At 56.4% G+C, this 18,137-nt stretch overlaps 1 protein-coding gene across 1 annotated transcript in view; it reads right to left on the bottom strand.

Moving 5' to 3' along the window:
* The window catches only part of LOC117640477 (otoferlin-like), a 52,685-nt gene that overhangs the window by 3,849 nt on the left and 30,699 nt on the right, over positions 1-18,137 (bottom strand). The window contains exons 3-30 of the mRNA XM_034376998.1: positions 16,315-16,503; positions 16,022-16,225; positions 15,870-15,976; positions 15,268-15,480; positions 14,622-14,805; positions 14,453-14,515; positions 13,255-13,339; positions 11,313-11,469; positions 11,029-11,215; positions 10,712-10,898; positions 8,932-9,146; positions 8,444-8,630; positions 8,187-8,371; positions 7,703-7,900; positions 7,484-7,600; positions 6,794-7,177; positions 6,241-6,462; positions 5,802-6,115; positions 5,516-5,684; positions 3,226-3,412; positions 2,642-2,757; positions 2,428-2,568; positions 2,041-2,130; positions 1,825-1,980; positions 1,601-1,735; positions 983-1,254; positions 495-665; positions 190-359 (exon numbers count right to left, since the gene is read on the bottom strand). Of these exons, the coding sequence (XP_034232889.1) occupies positions 190-359; positions 495-665; positions 983-1,254; positions 1,601-1,735; positions 1,825-1,980; positions 2,041-2,130; positions 2,428-2,568; positions 2,642-2,757; positions 3,226-3,412; positions 5,516-5,684; positions 5,802-6,115; positions 6,241-6,462; positions 6,794-7,177; positions 7,484-7,600; positions 7,703-7,900; positions 8,187-8,371; positions 8,444-8,630; positions 8,932-9,146; positions 10,712-10,898; positions 11,029-11,215; positions 11,313-11,469; positions 13,255-13,339; positions 14,453-14,515; positions 14,622-14,805; positions 15,268-15,480; positions 15,870-15,976; positions 16,022-16,225; positions 16,315-16,503 (5,005 nt within the window). The remainder of the gene's footprint in view (positions 1-189; positions 360-494; positions 666-982; positions 1,255-1,600; positions 1,736-1,824; positions 1,981-2,040; positions 2,131-2,427; positions 2,569-2,641; positions 2,758-3,225; positions 3,413-5,515; positions 5,685-5,801; positions 6,116-6,240; positions 6,463-6,793; positions 7,178-7,483; positions 7,601-7,702; positions 7,901-8,186; positions 8,372-8,443; positions 8,631-8,931; positions 9,147-10,711; positions 10,899-11,028; positions 11,216-11,312; positions 11,470-13,254; positions 13,340-14,452; positions 14,516-14,621; positions 14,806-15,267; positions 15,481-15,869; positions 15,977-16,021; positions 16,226-16,314; positions 16,504-18,137) is intronic.

Raw genomic sequence — 18,137 nt, 5'->3', positions numbered from 1 at the left:
CGTCAAAGCGGCAGCTCATCTCGGCCCGCTCCAGCAGCCTGGTTCCGAGAGTCGCGTCCGTCGCTCTGTCTCTCTCGCACTCACGGGCGGTCCCCTTTAAGCGCGAGAGAGACAGAGCGACGAAAACGACTCTCGGAATCGGTGCGCGTGGTCGGTTCCATCGCCGTGGCTCCATCTCCAGCCACTCACCCTTGGGGCTGAAGCCGCCTTCGAAGTCGTCGCTCTGCAGGAAGAAAGTTCGGCGGCCCACTTTGACTTTGCCGCTGGAGTAGGCGGGCGGCTCCAGCTTGCCGTCCTTGCAGAGCTTGGCCAGGATCTGGCTGGGCTTCATCGGGTCGCGCCACTGGTTGTAGCCCGTGCTGTCGGCAGACGTCGGCACCAAGTTTCCAGTCAGTCGTTGTTTTCCCAACCAAGTTTGCCCACAACTTGTTGCACGCTTTCGAGGCCGTGGCCGCCGAGAGCATGAGCGTTTGGTCGCCCCCACTGTGACTTACTCCTCGTATTTGGCGGCGATGCCGCAGGTGGCGCGGTGCCTGCTGTAGAAGCGGTTCTCCAGGTCGATCCGAGTCTCGCCGATCAGGTCGTCCGAGCCCACCAGGTCCCAGTCCAGGATCTGCACGGTGAGCATGGAGTCCTGGGGGAACGTGGCCTCGAACTCGAAGCACCTGCAGCACGGGCATAAGGGATGACGTGGGCAGGCGCGGATGGGGCGTCGCCCCTCCTCAGACTGGTCCAGGGAGTCGTTTCCGTCGCTCTGTCACTCTCCCACTTACACGGGACGCTCCTTGAGTGCGAGCAAGGCAGAGCGACGAAAACGACTCTCGGAATCAGTCTGCTGCAGGCGGCACAGCCCGAGAGGTAGGCAAACCTTCACACTCCTGTACGTAGGCAACTTTTGAGGCATTCCCCGCCCCTGCCGCCCGTAGACGCTGGCGGCTGGGGTAAACTGCACTGTCGTGGACTGGACTTTGGATGCACTCACTTGCCGAACACGGGGTTGAGCTGCTTGGAGATGTAGTTGTCCTTGTCACTGATGCGCTTGGAGCCCAGCTGCAGCACGATGTAGGGGTCGGCCTTGCCGTTGAGGTCCATGGGGTGCAGGTCGTTGGCCTTGACGATGTACACGCGCACCAGCACGTGGATGGGCTCGTTGGAGGGCAGGCCCTGGAAGAAGCCGTACTGGGGGTCGAAGCCCATGATGGTGTGGTCCTCCACGTCCTTGGGCAGCGGCCAGCGGTACACCTTGATGGCGCCCTGCAGCAACACGAGCAATGCACTGTAAGAGCGGCCAGCGCACAGTGGGGCAGAAGACCGGTGGAGGCGGCCAAAGCTCGAGAAGCGTTTTGAGCTCCAGTGTCTCGAAACAGGATTCAAACCGAACGTGTGACCCCACCAATGGGTTCCTCGTTCGGAGAGCAATTCATTGGTGGGGTCACACGCTCGGTTCGAGTCCTATTCAGCGAGTCTGGAGCTCAAAACGCGTCTAGAGTTTTGGCCGTCGGCGCCGGTCTTCTGGCCCTTTGTGCAACGGTACGCCTTGATGTAGCCCTGCAGCAACACGTGCGTTGGCGCTAGAGTACACTGTAAGCATTCTGCGCACCTTGAAGACCCCCACCACCCTGCTCTCGTCCTCGGCCTCGTCGCCCGTCTTCTTGCCCCGCAGCAGGTCAAACGTCAGCAGCCACTCCTTGAAGCCGTTATACTCATGCTGCGCCTCCAGCTCGTTGGGGTACACCTGAAAAAAAAAAAAAAAACACAGACAGTTTTTTCAACCCCGCGTGTTTCGACACTGCAAGGATAATAATGATTTTGCAGCGTGCTCGCCTTTGTGAGGGCGGTGCGGGACTCGCGGTGCCTGCGGGCGCTCTTGGGGCTGAGCCTGGCGACGAACTTGGCGGCGGCCGCCGTGCCCTTCAGCGTGTGGCTCTTCTTCTTGTGGGAGTGCTCGGAGCGCTCGGAGATGGCGGCCGAGTGGCGCCGGCCCCCGGCCGCCGCCCCCTGCGCGCCGCCGTGCAGGCCGCCGCCCGCGCCGCCGCCCCCGCCGCCGTCGCCGCCGCCGTCCTCCAGGGCGGGCACCAGGCCGTTCTGCTGCGTCGCCAGGGCCGTCTCCTTGCGGGCCTCCTTGCTCTCCTGGTTCCCAGAAATGAAAATGAATGACAACCCTCCGCACAGTGGGCCAGAAGACCGGTGGAGGCGGCCAAAACTCTAGACGCGTTTTGAGCTCCAGAGTTGCTAAATAGCACTCGAACCGAACGTGTGACCCCACCAATGGATTCCGCGTTCGGAAAGCAATCCATTGATGGGGTCACACGTTCATTTCGAGTCCCATTTAGCGACTCTGGAGCTTTGGCCGCCTCCACCCGTCTGCTGGCCCACTGTGCTCCGGGGTGGTTTTCGAAAAGGAAGTTCCGTCGGCGCGCTGCTCACCTCAATCATGGCCTCCACGGAGGCGAAGTACTTGGTCCACCAGTCCCGCGAGCTCTCGTCGCCGTCCGCGTCGTCCACGCTCTGCTTGCGCTTGCGCTGCCCCGAGGACTTGCCGTCCCGCTTGGCGTGCACGCCGGTGCCCTGCCAGCAACAACAACAACTTGAGCCGGCGGCCGCAGGGAATCGAACCACGGTCGACGAGAACGCGACTTACGCCGTAGTCCAGCGAGATGGCGGTCTCCTTGGAGATGAGCGGGCTGAGCTCGTGGTCGTCGTGCGAGATGACGACGGCGGGGTGGTGTCCGAGGCCCGCGGCGTTCGCCTCCATGTCTGCGAAGGACAGTGGAGTGGCGGGAAAATCAAAACCCCGTAATTCGTTGCGCATTCCGCGTACATCGTTCACCCCTTCTTTGAGACGCGGCGGCGCGGCCCTTCCGCGTCAAAAGGGCGCTGAGGGAACGCGATGGCTCGTTTCGTCGCTCGGTCTCTCTCGCACCCGTAAGGGCCTACGGGGCGCCCCACGCGTGCGAGAGAGACAGGGCGACGAATCTGCAGCGGAATGCAGTACAAAGGGCGGCCCTTTCTTCTCATGGGGACGGCGCGATCAAATGTCAAAAGCGCGCCGCCGCCAGCGCGACGAGCAGCGCGAGGAGCAGCCGGATCTCGCTCTGTCTCTCTCGCACCCGTGCGGAACGGGCCTCGCGTGCGAGAGAGACAGCAGTGGCGGCACGTCGAGAGGACGAGGGGGCGAGGGCAGCGAGGGGCGTGAACGCGCGTGGACGAGGTCTTCTTTCTTACTCTGCAGCTGCTGCAGGGACTTCTTGCGCTCCTCGGCCTCGCGCTCCCGCTTGGTGAGCGGCGTGTACATGTACTTGTGGATGGTGTTGATCATGTGCGTGCCGACCAGCGTGTAGCGGCCGAAGCTGCGGCAGTCCACGGCGCGGATGGTGAGCGGCGGTCGGTACAGCTCCTGCTCGGGCAGCTCCTGGGGGAGGCGAAGCAGAGCGGCACACTTTGTTAGAAACGGACTCTGCCCTGCGCCGCACAGTGGGCCAGAATACCGGTGGTGGCGGTCAAAAACCCAGGACGCGTTTTGAGCTCCAGAGTCGCTAAAGGGTCATTCCATCCTACTTTTACATCCCGTTACATCGACCCCCTCCGATTTGCTCCAAATTTTGGTCAAATGTTACCTACCTATAGATAAGTCGTCCACCAAAAAATTAGACCTCTACAATGCATGGTTTGGCTAAAAACGCATTTTTTCATTTTGACCATTTTTTCTTAAATTAGTGTAGTTTTTTACGAAAACGGCTATAACTTCCTTTCTAATCGCAAGACTCCGTTCAAACTTGGTACTCCCACTCGAAATTGAACAAGGAATCCAAATCTGTCGTCGGAATTGACCTAGGGTCCCCCAAAGTTGGTCAAATGTCCAAAATACGAAAAAAATTGACATTTTTGCCAATACTTAGCTGCAACACTTACAGGGCTCCTAGACAGCTCAAAATCTTCAGAAAAGTGCCCTCTTTAAGAATCTGAATGCAGAAGTCCCAGTATATGCTTCCTAAGGGTCAGTTTTTGACCAAAACGCGAAAACCGCCCAAAACCGCTAGTTTCACCCTCCCACGGACGCCACCTGGGCGGCACGGGTCCCTCCGCGTGTTTGAAGGACTAGCTGGGTCATTTTGGGGTGCAGGTGGGCACCCAGCACTGTAAAGTACTCTAGAACGAAGGCCCACGCGCCTCCAAGGTCGCACACAATTAGGCGCACATCACGTATTTTGCCTAGATTCGGAATGAGCAGCGTAGCGCCTGGAGGTAGGCCATCCCGTCGACCTCTGCAGTGCTGTTGGTGGCCTGCCCAGGAAGAGTGCTTCTGGCCGCCGGTGAGAAGGCTGAGAAAAATTTGATGGGAAGAGTAAAATTGAAGAACAGAGAAAATTTTTCATTGTGTCTCTTGTTTTTTATTAATATTCAGATTAATTTTGTAGACCCCCTATTTGCTACGCAGCAATTGTTGGCGGCTCCTGGCACGCAAATTTAAACTATGATCTACGAATGTTGGCAGTTCAAATTGAACATCATTTAACTCAATCAAGTTCACTTTACACAAAACTTCAGGGAAAGGTGCAACGTGCACCGGGCCAGCTAAATTTTGTCGATGGAAGGGGTGGCAGTAAGAGAGCTAGATCCGAATTCCGAATCTGGGCAAAATACGTGATGTGCGCCTAATTGTGTGCGACCTTGGAGGCGCGTGGGCCTTCGTTCTAAAGTAATTTACAGTGCGGGGTGCCCACCTGCACCCCAAAATGACCCAGCTAGTCCTTCAAACACGCGGAGTGACCCGTGCCGCCCAGGTGGCGTCCGTGGGAGGGTGAAACTAGCGGTTTTGGGCGGTTTTCGCGTTTTGGTCAAAAACTGACCCTTAGGAAGCATATACTGGGACTTCTGCATTCAGATTCTTAAAGAGGGCACTTTTCTGAAGATTTTGAGCTGTCTAGGAGCCCTGTAAGTGTTGCAGCTAAGTATTGGCAAAAATGTCAATTTTTTTCGTATTTTGGACATTTGACCAACTTTGGGGGACCCTAGGTCAATTCCGACGGCAGATTTGGATTCCTTGTTCAATTTTGAGTGGGAGTACCAAGTTTGAACGGAGTCTTGCGATTAGAAAGGAAGTTATAGCCGTTTTCGTAAAAAACTACACTAATTTAAGAAAAAATGGTCAAAATGAAAAAATGCGTTTTTATCCAAACCATGCATTGTAGAGGTCTAATTTTTTGGTGGACGACTTATCTATAGGTAGGTAACATTTGACCAAAATTTGGAGCAAATCGGAGGGGGTCGATGTAACGGGATGTAAAAGTAGGATGGAATGACCCTAAATGGGATTCGAACCGAATGTGTGACCCCACCAATGGATTGCTCTCCGAACGAGGAGTCCATTGGTGCGGGTCACACGTTCGGTTCCAGGCCTGCTTAGCGACTCTGGAGCTCAAAACGCGTTTAGGGGTTTTGGCCGCCGATGCCGTTCTTCTGGCCCACTGTGCAACGTCCCGCTTGACGATACTCTGGAACTGCGGCAGCCCACCAGGTCCAGGAACTTGACCGGCGTGCTGAAGTTGGGGTTCTTCTTGGCGTTCTGGATGACGGACGAGTACAGGATGTGGCCCGCGCACTCGATGTCGACCCTGGGGTGGTCCACCTTCATGAGGTGCACCCGCTTGAGGTCGCGCAACCCCCAGAACAGCACCTCGATCCTGCGACAGGATCGTTTTCGTTTTTATCGCTGTCTCTCTCGCACCCATGGGGGACGCCCAATGAGTGTGAGAGAGACAGGGCGACCGAACTCGGAATGAGTCTGAAGTGTGCCGCACCGGTACTTGGCGAGGGTGGGCCTGATGCCGCGCGGCACGGGCAGCACGGGCCCCTTGTCCTGCTGGCTGCTGGCCACCACGGTGTCCTTGGGCGTGGGCAGCTCGGGCACGTCCTGGCCGGGGCCCTGCGCGCCGCGCGGCGAGGACGCCACCTCGATGAGCTCGAAGGTGGCCAGCAGCTCGCCGGCGTGGTCCGGGCCGCGGCTGATCTCGTACCACTCCAGCGACGGCGGGAACTCGGGCTTCTGGTACGGCTCGTCCAGCATCTTGACGTGCGGCTTGGCCATGGCGCGCCCGATGAACTCGGACTTGCCCTGGAGGCGCCGAAAATGGTTTGGGTTTTAAATATAAACGGAGTGCCACTGGAGTGGTAAGGAAACACCAACGGCTTCGGAGTGTGCACAGAACAAAATTTTTAAAAATTGAAAAATGGACCCACCACTTTGTCCTGGTCGAAGACCTCGATGATGATGGTGGGCGGGTCCTTCTTGATCTCCTCCTTGGTGCCGTAGACGAGCACGTCGTCGAACACCAGCAGCTCGTCCCAGGTGGGGCTCAGGGTCTCGTCGATGACCTGCGTGGTGCGGCAGTACTCGCCGATCACCACCCGCGCGAACGGGTCCGACAGCCCCGACGCGTCGGAGCCGATGAGGGAGCGCGCCTGGCACCAAAGGGAAATCACTGTGACTTTCGGTGTACAAATCAAATGAATTTCAGTCGGATTTCGACGAATTTCGGAAAAAAACCACTGAACTTTCAGAAGAATTTCGATGAATTTCGATGAATTTCGTGAAAAACTACTGAACTTTCAGAAGAATTTCGATGAATTTCGGGAAAAACTACTGAACTTTCAGAAGAATTTGCATGAATTTCGGGAAAAACTACTGATCTTTGTGAAGAATTTCGATGACTTTTTAACAAATTACAGTAAATTTCAAGTTTTTGGTGATTTTTCTGGTGTTTGAATTTGTCTGGAGTTGGTTTGTCCTTGCCTGGTACATGTAGGCGCGCATCTGGAAGACGCGCTTGTCCACGTAGTGGATGACGCTGGGCGGCATGGCGCGCGGCCGGTCCGCGTTCCGGATCTCGTTGGACAGCTCGTAGCCCTTGGTCAGCCCGTCCACGAAGTTCTTCTTGTGCTTGAGCGTGCCCAGCCACATGTACACCTGCAGCTTGGCCTGGATGGCCCAGCCGGACGGGCCCAGGCCGCGCTTGCCGGGCAGCTTGAGGAACATGGTCTGCACCTTGCCGCAGTCGCGGCCGCACTCCTCAGCCACCATGGAGTAGATGAGGTCCCTGGCGGGGATGCGCTGGTACGCGGTGCGCTTGTTGTTGCTGATGAGCCACAGGAACATGTCCGGCAGCGCGTGCTGGGGCTGCGGGCCGACGGGGCGTTACAGCAGAGGAACCGCTGGGGCATGGCGCACAGTGGGCCAGAAGACCGGTGGAGGCGGTCAAAATCCCAAACGCGTTTTGAGCTCCAGGGTCGCTGAATGGTACTCGAACCGAACGTGTGACCCCACCAATGGATTGCTGTTCGAACGAGGAATCCAGTGGTGGGGTCACTCGTTCGGTTCGAGTCCTGTTTAGCGACTCTGGAGCTCAAAACGCGTCTTGAATTTTTTGGCTGCCTGCGCCGGTCTTCTGGCCCGCTGCGTCCGCTGTGTCCGCGTCCGACTTACATCCTCCACCAGGAACTTGAGCTTGGTCAGGTACGTGTGAGCAGTCTTGTAACGCTCCTTGAAGGAGTGTTTTGTAACTAGAGCCTTGAGGTTTCTGGCCATGGTGCCCATTTGCTCCTGCACAGATGGACATGAAACGTTAGTGCGTTAGTGCAAACACAAAAAATGATTTAAACCAACGCAAAGACTAAAGTGTTCTTGTTTTCTACATCGACGCACGATTTCTCTCTCGCAGAGCCGCGCCCGCTCCCGGTCCAGCTTGGTCTTCCCCGCGCCGGGCTGCGACGCGGCCTGCCGCGCCAGGGACACGTAGCGCGCGCACGCCGAGTGCAGGTCGTCCAGGACGGCCCTCAGTCTTCGCTCCGCCGACTGGTCCTCGCGCTCGGACAGCCCGTGCACCTCGGCGAGGCCCTCCTCCTGCACGAACAGAGCCGAGCCGTCAGAGGCCGCACAGTGGGCCGGAAGGCCGGTGGAGGCGGCCAAAACCCTAGACGCGTTTTGAGCTCCAGAGTTTGCCAAAAAGGGCTCGAACCGAACGTGTGACCCCACCAATGGATTCCTCGTTCGGAGAGCAATCCGTTGGTGGGGTCACACGTTCGGTTCGAGTCTCATTTAGCGACTCTGGAGCTCGAAACGCGTCCGGGACTTTGACCGCCTCCCACACTGTGTGGTGGCTTCCGCGACGACGGCGCCCTCCTCTCACCAGCCTGTCCGCGATCCGGGCGACGACGTTGGAGTTGTACATGCGGCGCCGCAGGTCGGGCCACACACTGCGCACGTGCATGCAGGGCTTGTCGTCCCAGTACGGCAGGAAGTAGTACAGCCTGTCGTGGGTCATGGGCTTGATGGAGGTGGTGGTGCTCTGCCACGACGACTCCGTCACGATCTCTGTCGGAAAACTCGTGTTGAAGAAGAAGAATAAAATGGAACCTCGGTGCGGTATTCGAACCCGGGCCTCACCGGGAGCCTCCTCCTCCTCCGTGTCGCGGACCTCCTGCGCCGACTCGTTGTGGCCGTCCAGGGTGTTGCCCGCGTTGCCGATGCTCAGCTCGAAGTACATGGGCTTGTCGCCCAGCTTCTTGTCGATCATGGACGCGTCCAGGATGGTGGCGAACAGGAAGAACTCCTCGTTCTTGCCGTACGACGACTGCAAAAGAAAACAGCGCACGTAACCCGCTGTCTCTTTCGCGCTCTAAGGGCGTTGCGCGGGGGTGGGAGAGAGGCAGGTGGAGGCGGTCGCAATCCGGGACGCGCATTTTGGCTCCAGCTCCACAGTCGCTAAATGAGACTCAAACCGAACATGTGACCCCACCAGGATCGCTCTCCGAACGAGGAATCCATTGGTGGCGTCACACGCTCGGCTCAAGCCCTGTTTAGCGATTCTGGAGCTCAAAACGCGCCTCGCGTTTCGGCTATGCCGGTCTTCCGGCCCACTGTACAATGCGCACCTCGTTGATGGGGTAGGCCGGCTCCACGTCCACGTCGGCGGGCGCGATGTCCACCGAGTCGGTGATCTCGGTGCGGACGGCGACGAGCAGCCTGGCGCGGTAGGACACGCCCTCGCCGAGGCCCGCGTTCAGCGAGGAGTGCTCGTCGATGAGGGAGTAGTCCCGCGTCGAGCCGTACAGGTGGATGAAGGCGGGGCCGAACGTGGGCAGGTAGCCTGCAACACATTCAGTGCTCAGTTTATTTCTTACAGTGTGGACTCCGTTGCGTGTGCCGGAGACGGCCGTCAAAATGCCGGACGCGTTTTGGGCTCCAGAATCACTAAATGGGACTAGAATCGAACGTGTGACCCCACTGATGGATTGCTCTCCGAACGAGGAATCCATTGGTGGGGTCACACCAGTGGTTCTCAATCTTAGGGTCGCGACCCCAAGCGGGGTCGCGAAATTTTTTTAAGGGGTCGCGGCGATGCTGGGGTCGTGTTTTAGGCCGATTTTAAGCAGCCACTGCGTCTGATCCGAGGCGGGCATTTTGCTCCCTCAACGGGCAGTTGGTCTTTGGACCTTCCTAGCATGCCTTTGTTACGGAGTGCAATTATCAGTCTTAGTTTGGGAGCAGTATTGTCTCAAAGTTGGCCGAAACGCTCAGAAATGTCTGTGAAAAATCGTGTTTTGGGCCGATTTTAAGCAGCCACTGCGTCTGATCCGAGGCGGGCATTTTGCTCCCTCAACGGGCAGTTGGTCTTTGGACCTTCCTTTAGCATGCCTTTGTTACGGAGTGCGATTATCAGTCTTAGTTTGGGAGCAGTATTGTCTCAAAGTTGGCCGAAACGCTCAGAAATGTCTATGAAAAATCGTGTTTTGGGCCGATTTTAAGCAGCCACTGCGTCTGATCCGAGGCGGGCATTTTGCTCCCTCAACGGGCAGTTGGTCTTTGGACCTTCCTTTAGCATGCCTTTGTTACGGAGTGCGATTATCAGTCTTAGTTTGGGAGCAGTATTGTCTCAAAGTCGGTCAAAACGGTCGCAAGTGTCTTTGAAAAACCGTTGTGACTATTTTGGTCAACTTTGAGACAATACTGCTCCCAAACTAAGACTGATAATCGCACTCCGTAACAAAGGCATGCTAAAGGAAGGTCCAAAGACCAATTGCGCATTGAGGGAGCAAAATGCCCGCCTCGGATCAGACGCTGTGGCTGCTTAAAATCGGCCCAAAACACGATTTTTCATGGACATTTCTGAGCGTTTCGGCCAACTTTGAGACAATACTGCTCCCAAACTAAGACTGATAATTGCACTCCGTAACAAAGGCATGCTAAAGGAAGGTCCAAAGACCAACTGCCCGTTGAGGGAGCAAAATGCCCGCCTCGGATCAGACGCAGTGGCTGCTTAAAATCGGCCCAAAACACGATTTTTCAAAGACACTGCTGACCGTTTCGGCCAACTTTGAGACAATACTGCTCCCTAACTAAGACTGATAATTGCACTCCGTAACAAAGGCATGCTATAGGAAGGTCCAAAGACCAGTTGCCCGTTGAGGGAGCAAAATGCCCGCCTCGGATCAGACGCCGTGGCATGTTAAAGGAGGGGTCCCGTGGGGTCGCGAAATTTTTCCTGGGGGTCGCGGAAATTTTTGGCTTTAAATTTGGGGTCGCGAGCCGAGAAAGGTTGAGAACCGCTGGGTCACACGTTATTCGGTTCGAGTTCTGTTAAGCGACTCTAGCTCGAAACGCGTCTAGAGTTTTGGCCGCCTCCACTGGTGTTCTGGCCCACTGTGGGCCTACCCTTGTCGCCGTCGTTGGAGATGGTCTTGAGGTCGATGAAGTGCGTGCCGATGACGGTGTTGTTGACGGGGTCGTTGTCGCGCAGCTGCAGCTTGATCCTCTGGCACAGCGGCGGGAACATCTCGCTGAAGACCACCTGCTCGTTCCAGACCGGCGCGTAGCTGCTCTTGCGCACGCTGGTCTTGCCCTGGAAGCAGCCGGGAAAGACGGGCACAGCGATGAGCGCCACGAAGACGGCACCGCCACCAGCAGGCTGTCTCTCTCGCACCTCCATTGACCGCCCCGCGGGTGCGAGAGAGACAGGGCGAGCTCCTCACCGTCATCCCCGCGAAGGACACCTGCACGTAGGGGTCCACGAGGTCCTTGGCCTCGCCGGTGAAGGCGCGCTTCACGTTGGCCATGATGGACGAGTTCATCTTGGGCAGCCCGTCGGCGCGGTAGATGCGCACGATGAACTTGGCGCGCTGCCGCTCCACGGGCACGCCGTCCGGCAGCAGGAGGTTGCTGCAAGGAACCAGGTCGCCGTTGGAGAGAGGGAAGGGGTGACTGACAGACAGACAGACAGACAGACAGACAGACAGACAGACAGACAGATACTCACGCCTCGATGTCGTCCTCGTCCTTCTCGCTCTTGGGCGGGATCTTGACGGTGTCCCCCTTGCCGATGACGCTGATGTCGCACTTGAGGTAGCCCTTGGGCCCGGCCGCGATGTCGTCCGGGTCCGTGAGCAGCGCCCACTTGTGGTAGAACTGGTGGTCTGCGGGGCAGCGGAGTACGGCGTCAGCGCGTTCGTCTGGCGCCGCGGCCCGCGGCCACGCGCGGAGGTGCCCCCGGAATGTTTTATTGATTCACACCATTGCACTGTATATCCATAGGTAAGTTTCCTTGCTACTCCAGTGTCGCTACCCGGAGCGCCCCGGAGCGCGCCAATATTTGGTGGACCAGACCGCTGGTGTGCCAAATTTCGGTATTTTCAGAGGCCAATGTGGTTCCAGTAGGTCAAATTTTTGGCATTCAAACTGAGGTGCCACCACTACACTGCCAATCCAAGTGTGAGACAGTCTCACACTATTTAGTGCGAACCACGATGTCTCACGCTTGCAAGCGTGGGACACACGTGGCTCACACTTGTAAGCGTGAGACATCGTGGTTCCGCGTGGTTCGCACTAAATAGTGTGAGACTGTCTCACACTTGGATTGCCAGTGTAGAGTGGCAAGGAGACTTACAAATGGATTTGCAATGCACTTATTACTGTTTAAAAATATGTTAAGTTCAGCGCTAGACTGTGCTTGTCTTTTAAGACTTGAAAACATCATTCCGTTTTAACGCTACTACGTTTTTAAAGAAATACAACGATTAATACGTTACAAAGACAACAGAGGCACCTCCAATATAAAACGATGTCAGGATAATAGTGCAATTAAGTAAATATCACTTGAGACAAACATAAAAGGAAGCATGCCGCGGGAGAGCAAGACAAGGCGAGGAGAGTTGGTGATGATAATGGGAAAGTGAAGTACCGAAAGTAGGTGCTACCGATAGTGAGAGGAATCCACGCCAGTGCACGGTTTGGAAAAGGGTCCGTCCACAGGAGGTGCTCTGGCTACGGATGAGCGATTTACACAGTGCCACTAGTGGAAAGAGAGAACAGTTCGGTGAGACGCATGCAGAGAAGCGAGAAGGAAACTTCATGCGAATCAGAATTCTGGACTACGGTGCTGCTGCGTCTCGCAGGACGCGCATTTAACAACGAGAGAGTTTCATGGCGAACAGGGCAGGGGAGGGGGCGCTACCGATACTCAGCAGTCAGGCGTCTGGTCTGATGGGGTTCATCGGGGTCGATCCGATCAAGGTGAGGAGCAAACGGTGCGGAGAAAAGAAAACAGTGGTGCTGGCGTTTGAACCCGAGACCTGAGGGCGCCAGGGTCGCCCCATGGTCACCCCCCTGCGCCGGCCGGGAGAGTGCGGGGGTCAGTCTCTAGCAGGATAGCCAGCTTTAACGAACGGAACCTTTGAAAAAAACGAACGAAAAAAGGGAATATATAAACATGAAGGGAGAGTATGTCAAAAAAAGTGGCCTATGCCTTTTAGAGTGGGGCTCGACACCCTCGGGGCCTGGGTTCAAACACCGGCTGGATTATGTTTTTTAAGTCTCCGCTGTCCTCGTTCCAACCGCCATTACTGCCGCATCAAGCACCTCCAAGCACAAAATCTACATCCCCTGACGCGCGGCCGGCCCGTCCTGTTCGCGGTATTCGTCAGGCTGCAGAACAGGCAAAAAGGAGGGGAGGGGGTATTTCGCCAAGGGCAGTCTACGCTCTACTTCACAGCGAATTGGATTTCGGGTGACCTCGGTCCTAGCACACGCCTGTAAACACCACCTTTTCCAAAGTACTGACATTGTCCACTGAAATTTGGTCTCTCAGAGATAGAGAGGGTCGTCCGTGTGGCGAGGCCAGGCCGTCAAGGCGAGGCCGGCAAGGCACACGGCGTGGGCAGCAGTGTGCTAGCACCGGCCACAGCACTGCCAAACTGTCGTACCTGGCTGGGCCCAGACGGTGGCCACGTCTAATTTAAAGCTGCCCAACATTTTGTTTGTTCTGAGAATGTTCCTCGACTGCAGGACCTGCGGAGGACAGGGCAGACGACCGCAAGGTGAGCCAGAGACACGTCACCGCCGACAACGCCCCGCTCGGCCCATGAGGCTCGGCCCATGAGGCTCGGCCCGCTTCCTCGCGACAAGGTAGTACACGAACATGCTTCGTTGCTGCCAACAACTCTACGCAAACCAGCGTGCGAAATTACAGGAATCGAACGGTGTGACGTGGACTTTTTAGCGGTGTCGAGGACGACACGTTCGAAGAAGGCGCTTATTGGACAGACGACAGAGGTAACCGAGTGGTATAGAATGTAGTCGAAGAAAGCGATTCGGGGGAAAAGCGAGACTCGGGCACCAACACCATAGTGGGCCAGAAGGCAGGCGCCGGCGGCAAAAACTCCAGGCGCGTTTTGAGCTCCAGAGTGGCTAAACAGGACTCGAACCAAACGTGTGACCCCACCAATGGATTGCCCCTTTAACGAGGAATCCATTGGCGGAGTCACACGTTCGGTTACCCACTCTAGAGCTCAAAACGCGTCGAGAGTTTCGGCCGGCTCCGCCTGTCCTCTGACCCACTGAGCAAAGAGATGAATGATAAATGAAAGAGTTCAGGACAGGCCCGCTCGGCTCGCTGTTCCCCCGAGTGGCTACAAGTCACAAAACACGACGAAATATATGGGTATGTGATGTAAAAGAAAAGTCGGATGTATCTGATGTGTATACCGGGGGCGTCATAGACGGTCCTCAGATCAATCTTGAAAGACCCGACTACGGTCCCACACCGCAAAAACAGAGTCCTAGAGTGCAACACCTATAACACACGACCAATTTGTATGCAAAGTATACATTATCAAAATGGCCTAAATGTTTTTCTTTCCCATCAGCTTGCTCATAGGATGCCATTACTTTAATTTGCAGTGTTGCCTCTTGGGGATCCAAACACGCCCACACGCACATCGGCATCGAGACGATTGTCTACCTGGGCTGCTCTACGCACGGCAAAACTCTAAACTTTGCTGTCAGTATGCAGGTTGAGGTAGGCAGACCATTTCGACACCGAATCACTGCGGCTCTCTGTTTCGTCTGCTCAAGAGGCATCCAAACATTATGCTTGAACTGGAATGCGAGTTCCCTACTTACTGATAAGGTGATGATCTTGTCGAAGAGCATGATGGGAGGCATGTGGAAGTCAAACACGAAGTACTGTTAAAAAAAACGTGGAAGAAAAATATTTTGTCAGGGATAGAAGTAAATTCTCTGCTTGTCTCTTTTTTATCTGCAATCTGCATATTTCTCAAATTCGACGTACCTCGTTGTAGTAGGGGCAGTTGGTGCTTTCCTTGACGCTGGTGTACTTGCGCTGGTCGCCCACCTGGATGCAGACCACGGGGTCCATGTTGAGCCCCGCGAGCTGCCGGGCCTCGATCACCGTCAGGCACACTTGGAAGTCCTGCGCCTTGAGCGCCGACGTCACCACCTGGGACATCTTGAGCCTGGAACCGCACAGAGATGCGATCAAACCCAGCCTTGGTTTACATACATAGTGGTGGTAGGGATGGTGGTGGATGGGATGCTGGTGGTAGGGATGCTGGTGGGGGTAGGGATGCTGGTGGTGGTAGGGATGCTGGTGGTGGTAGGGATGCTGGTGGTGTTATGGTGGTGGTGGTACGGATGGTGGTATGGATGGTGGTACGGATGGTGGTAGGGATGGTGGTAGGGATGGTGGTGGTAGGGATGGTGGTGGTATGGATGGTGGAAGGGGTGGCAGACAGTGTACTACCACTTGCAAAAGAAAGCGACCTCCCGGCCGGGCCCGGCACTACCCCGCGTCCAGGCGGCTATGGGATCTCCAGCAGCTACCTGAGTGCGGGGTAGCGCCGGGCCCGGCCGGGAGGTCGCTTTCTTTTGCAAGTGGTAGTACCCCCTACTTACTGTGTACCCCTGATAACACTCACTTCTTGGTGGGCGTCCGCTCCGCCACGCTGACGGACTGCTGGCTCTCGTTGGAGGAGAGCGAGGTCTGCGACGACGCCCTGGACAGCTGTCCGCTGGCGGTGCCCTGGCCGCCCTCCAGCAAGCCGGCGTTCTCCTCCGTGTCGCTGGACGCCTCCTTGTGGCGGGACTTGCCGAGCCGCATCAGCGACCGCATGCCCCGCAGCGCGCTCCGCCTGCAAAGTCGCGGGTTCGAATACCGAGTCGCATTCCTTTTTTTTCTTTCAGCCAGCCTGACAGCCCTTGATGTGACCAGGACCAGTCCAAGACCACCACGGTGACGCCATTAGCAACTGCACCGCGGGAAGAAGAGGGAAAAGAAGCAGAGGAACAAGAAGAAGAAGGAGAAGAAGAACAAGAAGGAGACGTGGCGCGCTTTTATCCTCGTGTTTTATTTATGGCCCCAATTTTGGCGGCAACGAGTATCGACAGCTTTGCATGGTAATTCGGGCATTCGGCGTTATGGCTGCGTTGCGTTCGCTCTCTCTCTCTCTCTCTCTCTCTCTCTCTCTCTCTCTCTCTCTCTCTCTCTCTCTCTCTCTCTCTCTCTCTCTCTCTCTCTCACCCCTTCTTGTCGGGCGCGGGCGACTTCTGCGGCGAGGCGTTGGGCGTGGCGGCGTGGGGCTGTGCCGCCGAGTCGGCCCGCTTGAGCGACCTGGCGCGGCCCTTGCTCTGGCCGTGGCCCTGGCCGTGGCCTTGGCCGCCCTGGCCCCGGGGCTGCTCGCCGGCCGCGCCGCCCTGCTGCTCCCACTGCTGCTGCACCAGGGAGCGCTCCAGGTTGGCGATGTTCTGCTCGATGTCGATGAGCATCTGCTGGTCGTCCTCGAGGCCGTGGAACGCCTCGGAGCCCGACGGCCCCGACGCCCAGGACGCCGTGGACGCGTCCGGCGCCTGGTAGGACACCTCCACGGAGACGGTGGCCTGCACCACGAGAAATAATAACTCACCGGATTTATTTCTTGCGGGTTGAGAGGACTAGCATGCATCTTGGCGACGAGAACTGCACTCACCGGGAGCTCTCTGTGGTTGGCGTCGACCAGGGTCTCGGTGATGTTGACCCGGCCGTCCTCCAGCACCTGCTGCAGCACCAGGGCCAGCGAGCCGAGGACGCGGTTGCCGAGAAAGCGGCTGTGCGACATGAGGTGCACCTTGAGCACCTCATCCTCCTCGACGGCGCGGGCCAGCGGCCAGGAGAACCTCTGCAACAGCAACAACATGGCGGCGTGAGCCAGCGGCCACGAGAACAACAACAACATGACGGCGCGGGCCAGCGGCCAAGAGAACAACAACAACAACATGACGGCGCGGGCCAGCGGCCACGAGAACCTCTTCAACAACAACAATATCAAGACGATGGCGATGGCATTCGAACGCCGCGGGCGGACGACGGCGGCCTTCTTGGCGGCGGGGCGGAGTTCGCACAGCACCAGGACAGGACGCTGACTTCGAACAGTGCTTTCGTCGCCCTGTCTCTCTCGCACGCCGGGGTCGTTCCGTGGAGACGGAGCGATGCAGGACCGGCAGCGGACGGACGACGGGAGGACAAAGCGGTTTGTCTGCGCGCACGCTCGCCGCTCGGCGCAATAAACTTATTCTATTGTCGTTTCACTCCAAAAGGCCAAACTCGAGGGAGGGCCGAGTTGTAGTAGCCGCGCTGTTGCTCGGGAGATTGGGGCAGCTGCGCGGAGATGGAGGAAGAGGAGAAGGAGAAGGAGATGGAGAAGAAGAAGAAGAAGAAGAAGAAGAAGAAGAAGAAGAAGAAGAAGAAGAAGAAGAAGAAGAAGAAGAAGAAGAAGAAGAGAGAAGAAGAAGAAGAAGAAGAAGAAGAAGGTGGTGCCTGGTGCCTAAGGAGGGAGAAATCACCCCCTTTAGCACCATCACTGCAATTTGGATGGAAAGACTTCACGCCAAAATATGGCGAGACATTAAAGTCTCGCCAAGATTTGGTCAGACCTGAAAGTCTCGCCAAAATTTGGTCAGACAAAAAAGTCTCGCCACAAAACGGTCATACACAAAAGTCTGACCCCAAAATGGCGAGACTTTTGTGTCTGACCACAGCCTTTAGGCCGTAACCGTCCGGCGCATTTCGGCCTTTAGGTAGCGGTCAGACACAAAAGTCTCGCCATTTTGGGGTCAGACTTTTGTGTATGACCGTTTTTTGGCGAGACTTTCTTGTCTGACCAAATTTTGGCGAGACTTTCAGGTCTGACCAAATCTTGGCGAGACTTTTATGTCTTGCCTCTGGAGTGGCGAGAAGTCTGACCTTTGGATTTGTAGTGATGGACCCGTGTCTGGAACGAGGAGGAAGGAGACAACGTCGAGAGCTTTTAACTGTGTTTTTAACTTCATGTAGCGCAGACACCCGACAGGCAGACGAAAAGACAGACACACGTGTGTCATTGCTCTCAGCAAAACTTTTTGCCCCCACCCCACCCCCTTTTGAAATTATGCGGCAGCCAGCGACTGCCTGCCGCACCTGCTAAGTGCAAAGTGCGCGTGGTCGCGCCACTGTGAGCGCGAATTATTTTCCTGTCCGTGTTTCATGATTCGCGTTTCATGTTGTTTCATCTTTCATGTTTCATGATATGGAGAGGCGCGTCGGCGGGGAAAAGGAAGGCTCATGTGCGTAAATTCTCATTCATTATGTTCGGCTGGACAACACGCCCCTAGTGGACCAACGCGAGCAGCACAATGGGCAAACAAAAAATAACGCAAAACAAAATTTTTGAAATAAAAAGAAAGAGTGAGAAAGAGAGTGGAGAGACATGGAGAGATTTCTCGGCGCGGCCTGAGTAGCTGGGTGGCGAACGCAGGCACACTGGTAGAAAAAAGT

Source organism: Thrips palmi, unplaced genomic scaffold, assembly GCF_012932325.1.
Source record: "Thrips palmi isolate BJ-2018 unplaced genomic scaffold, TpBJ-2018v1 HiC_scaffold_12, whole genome shotgun sequence".
NCBI lineage: Eukaryota > Metazoa > Arthropoda > Insecta > Thysanoptera > Thripidae > Thrips > Thrips palmi.
The sequence above is the reverse complement of the archived record's forward strand: the minus strand, read 5'-3'. Positions and strand labels throughout refer to the sequence as shown.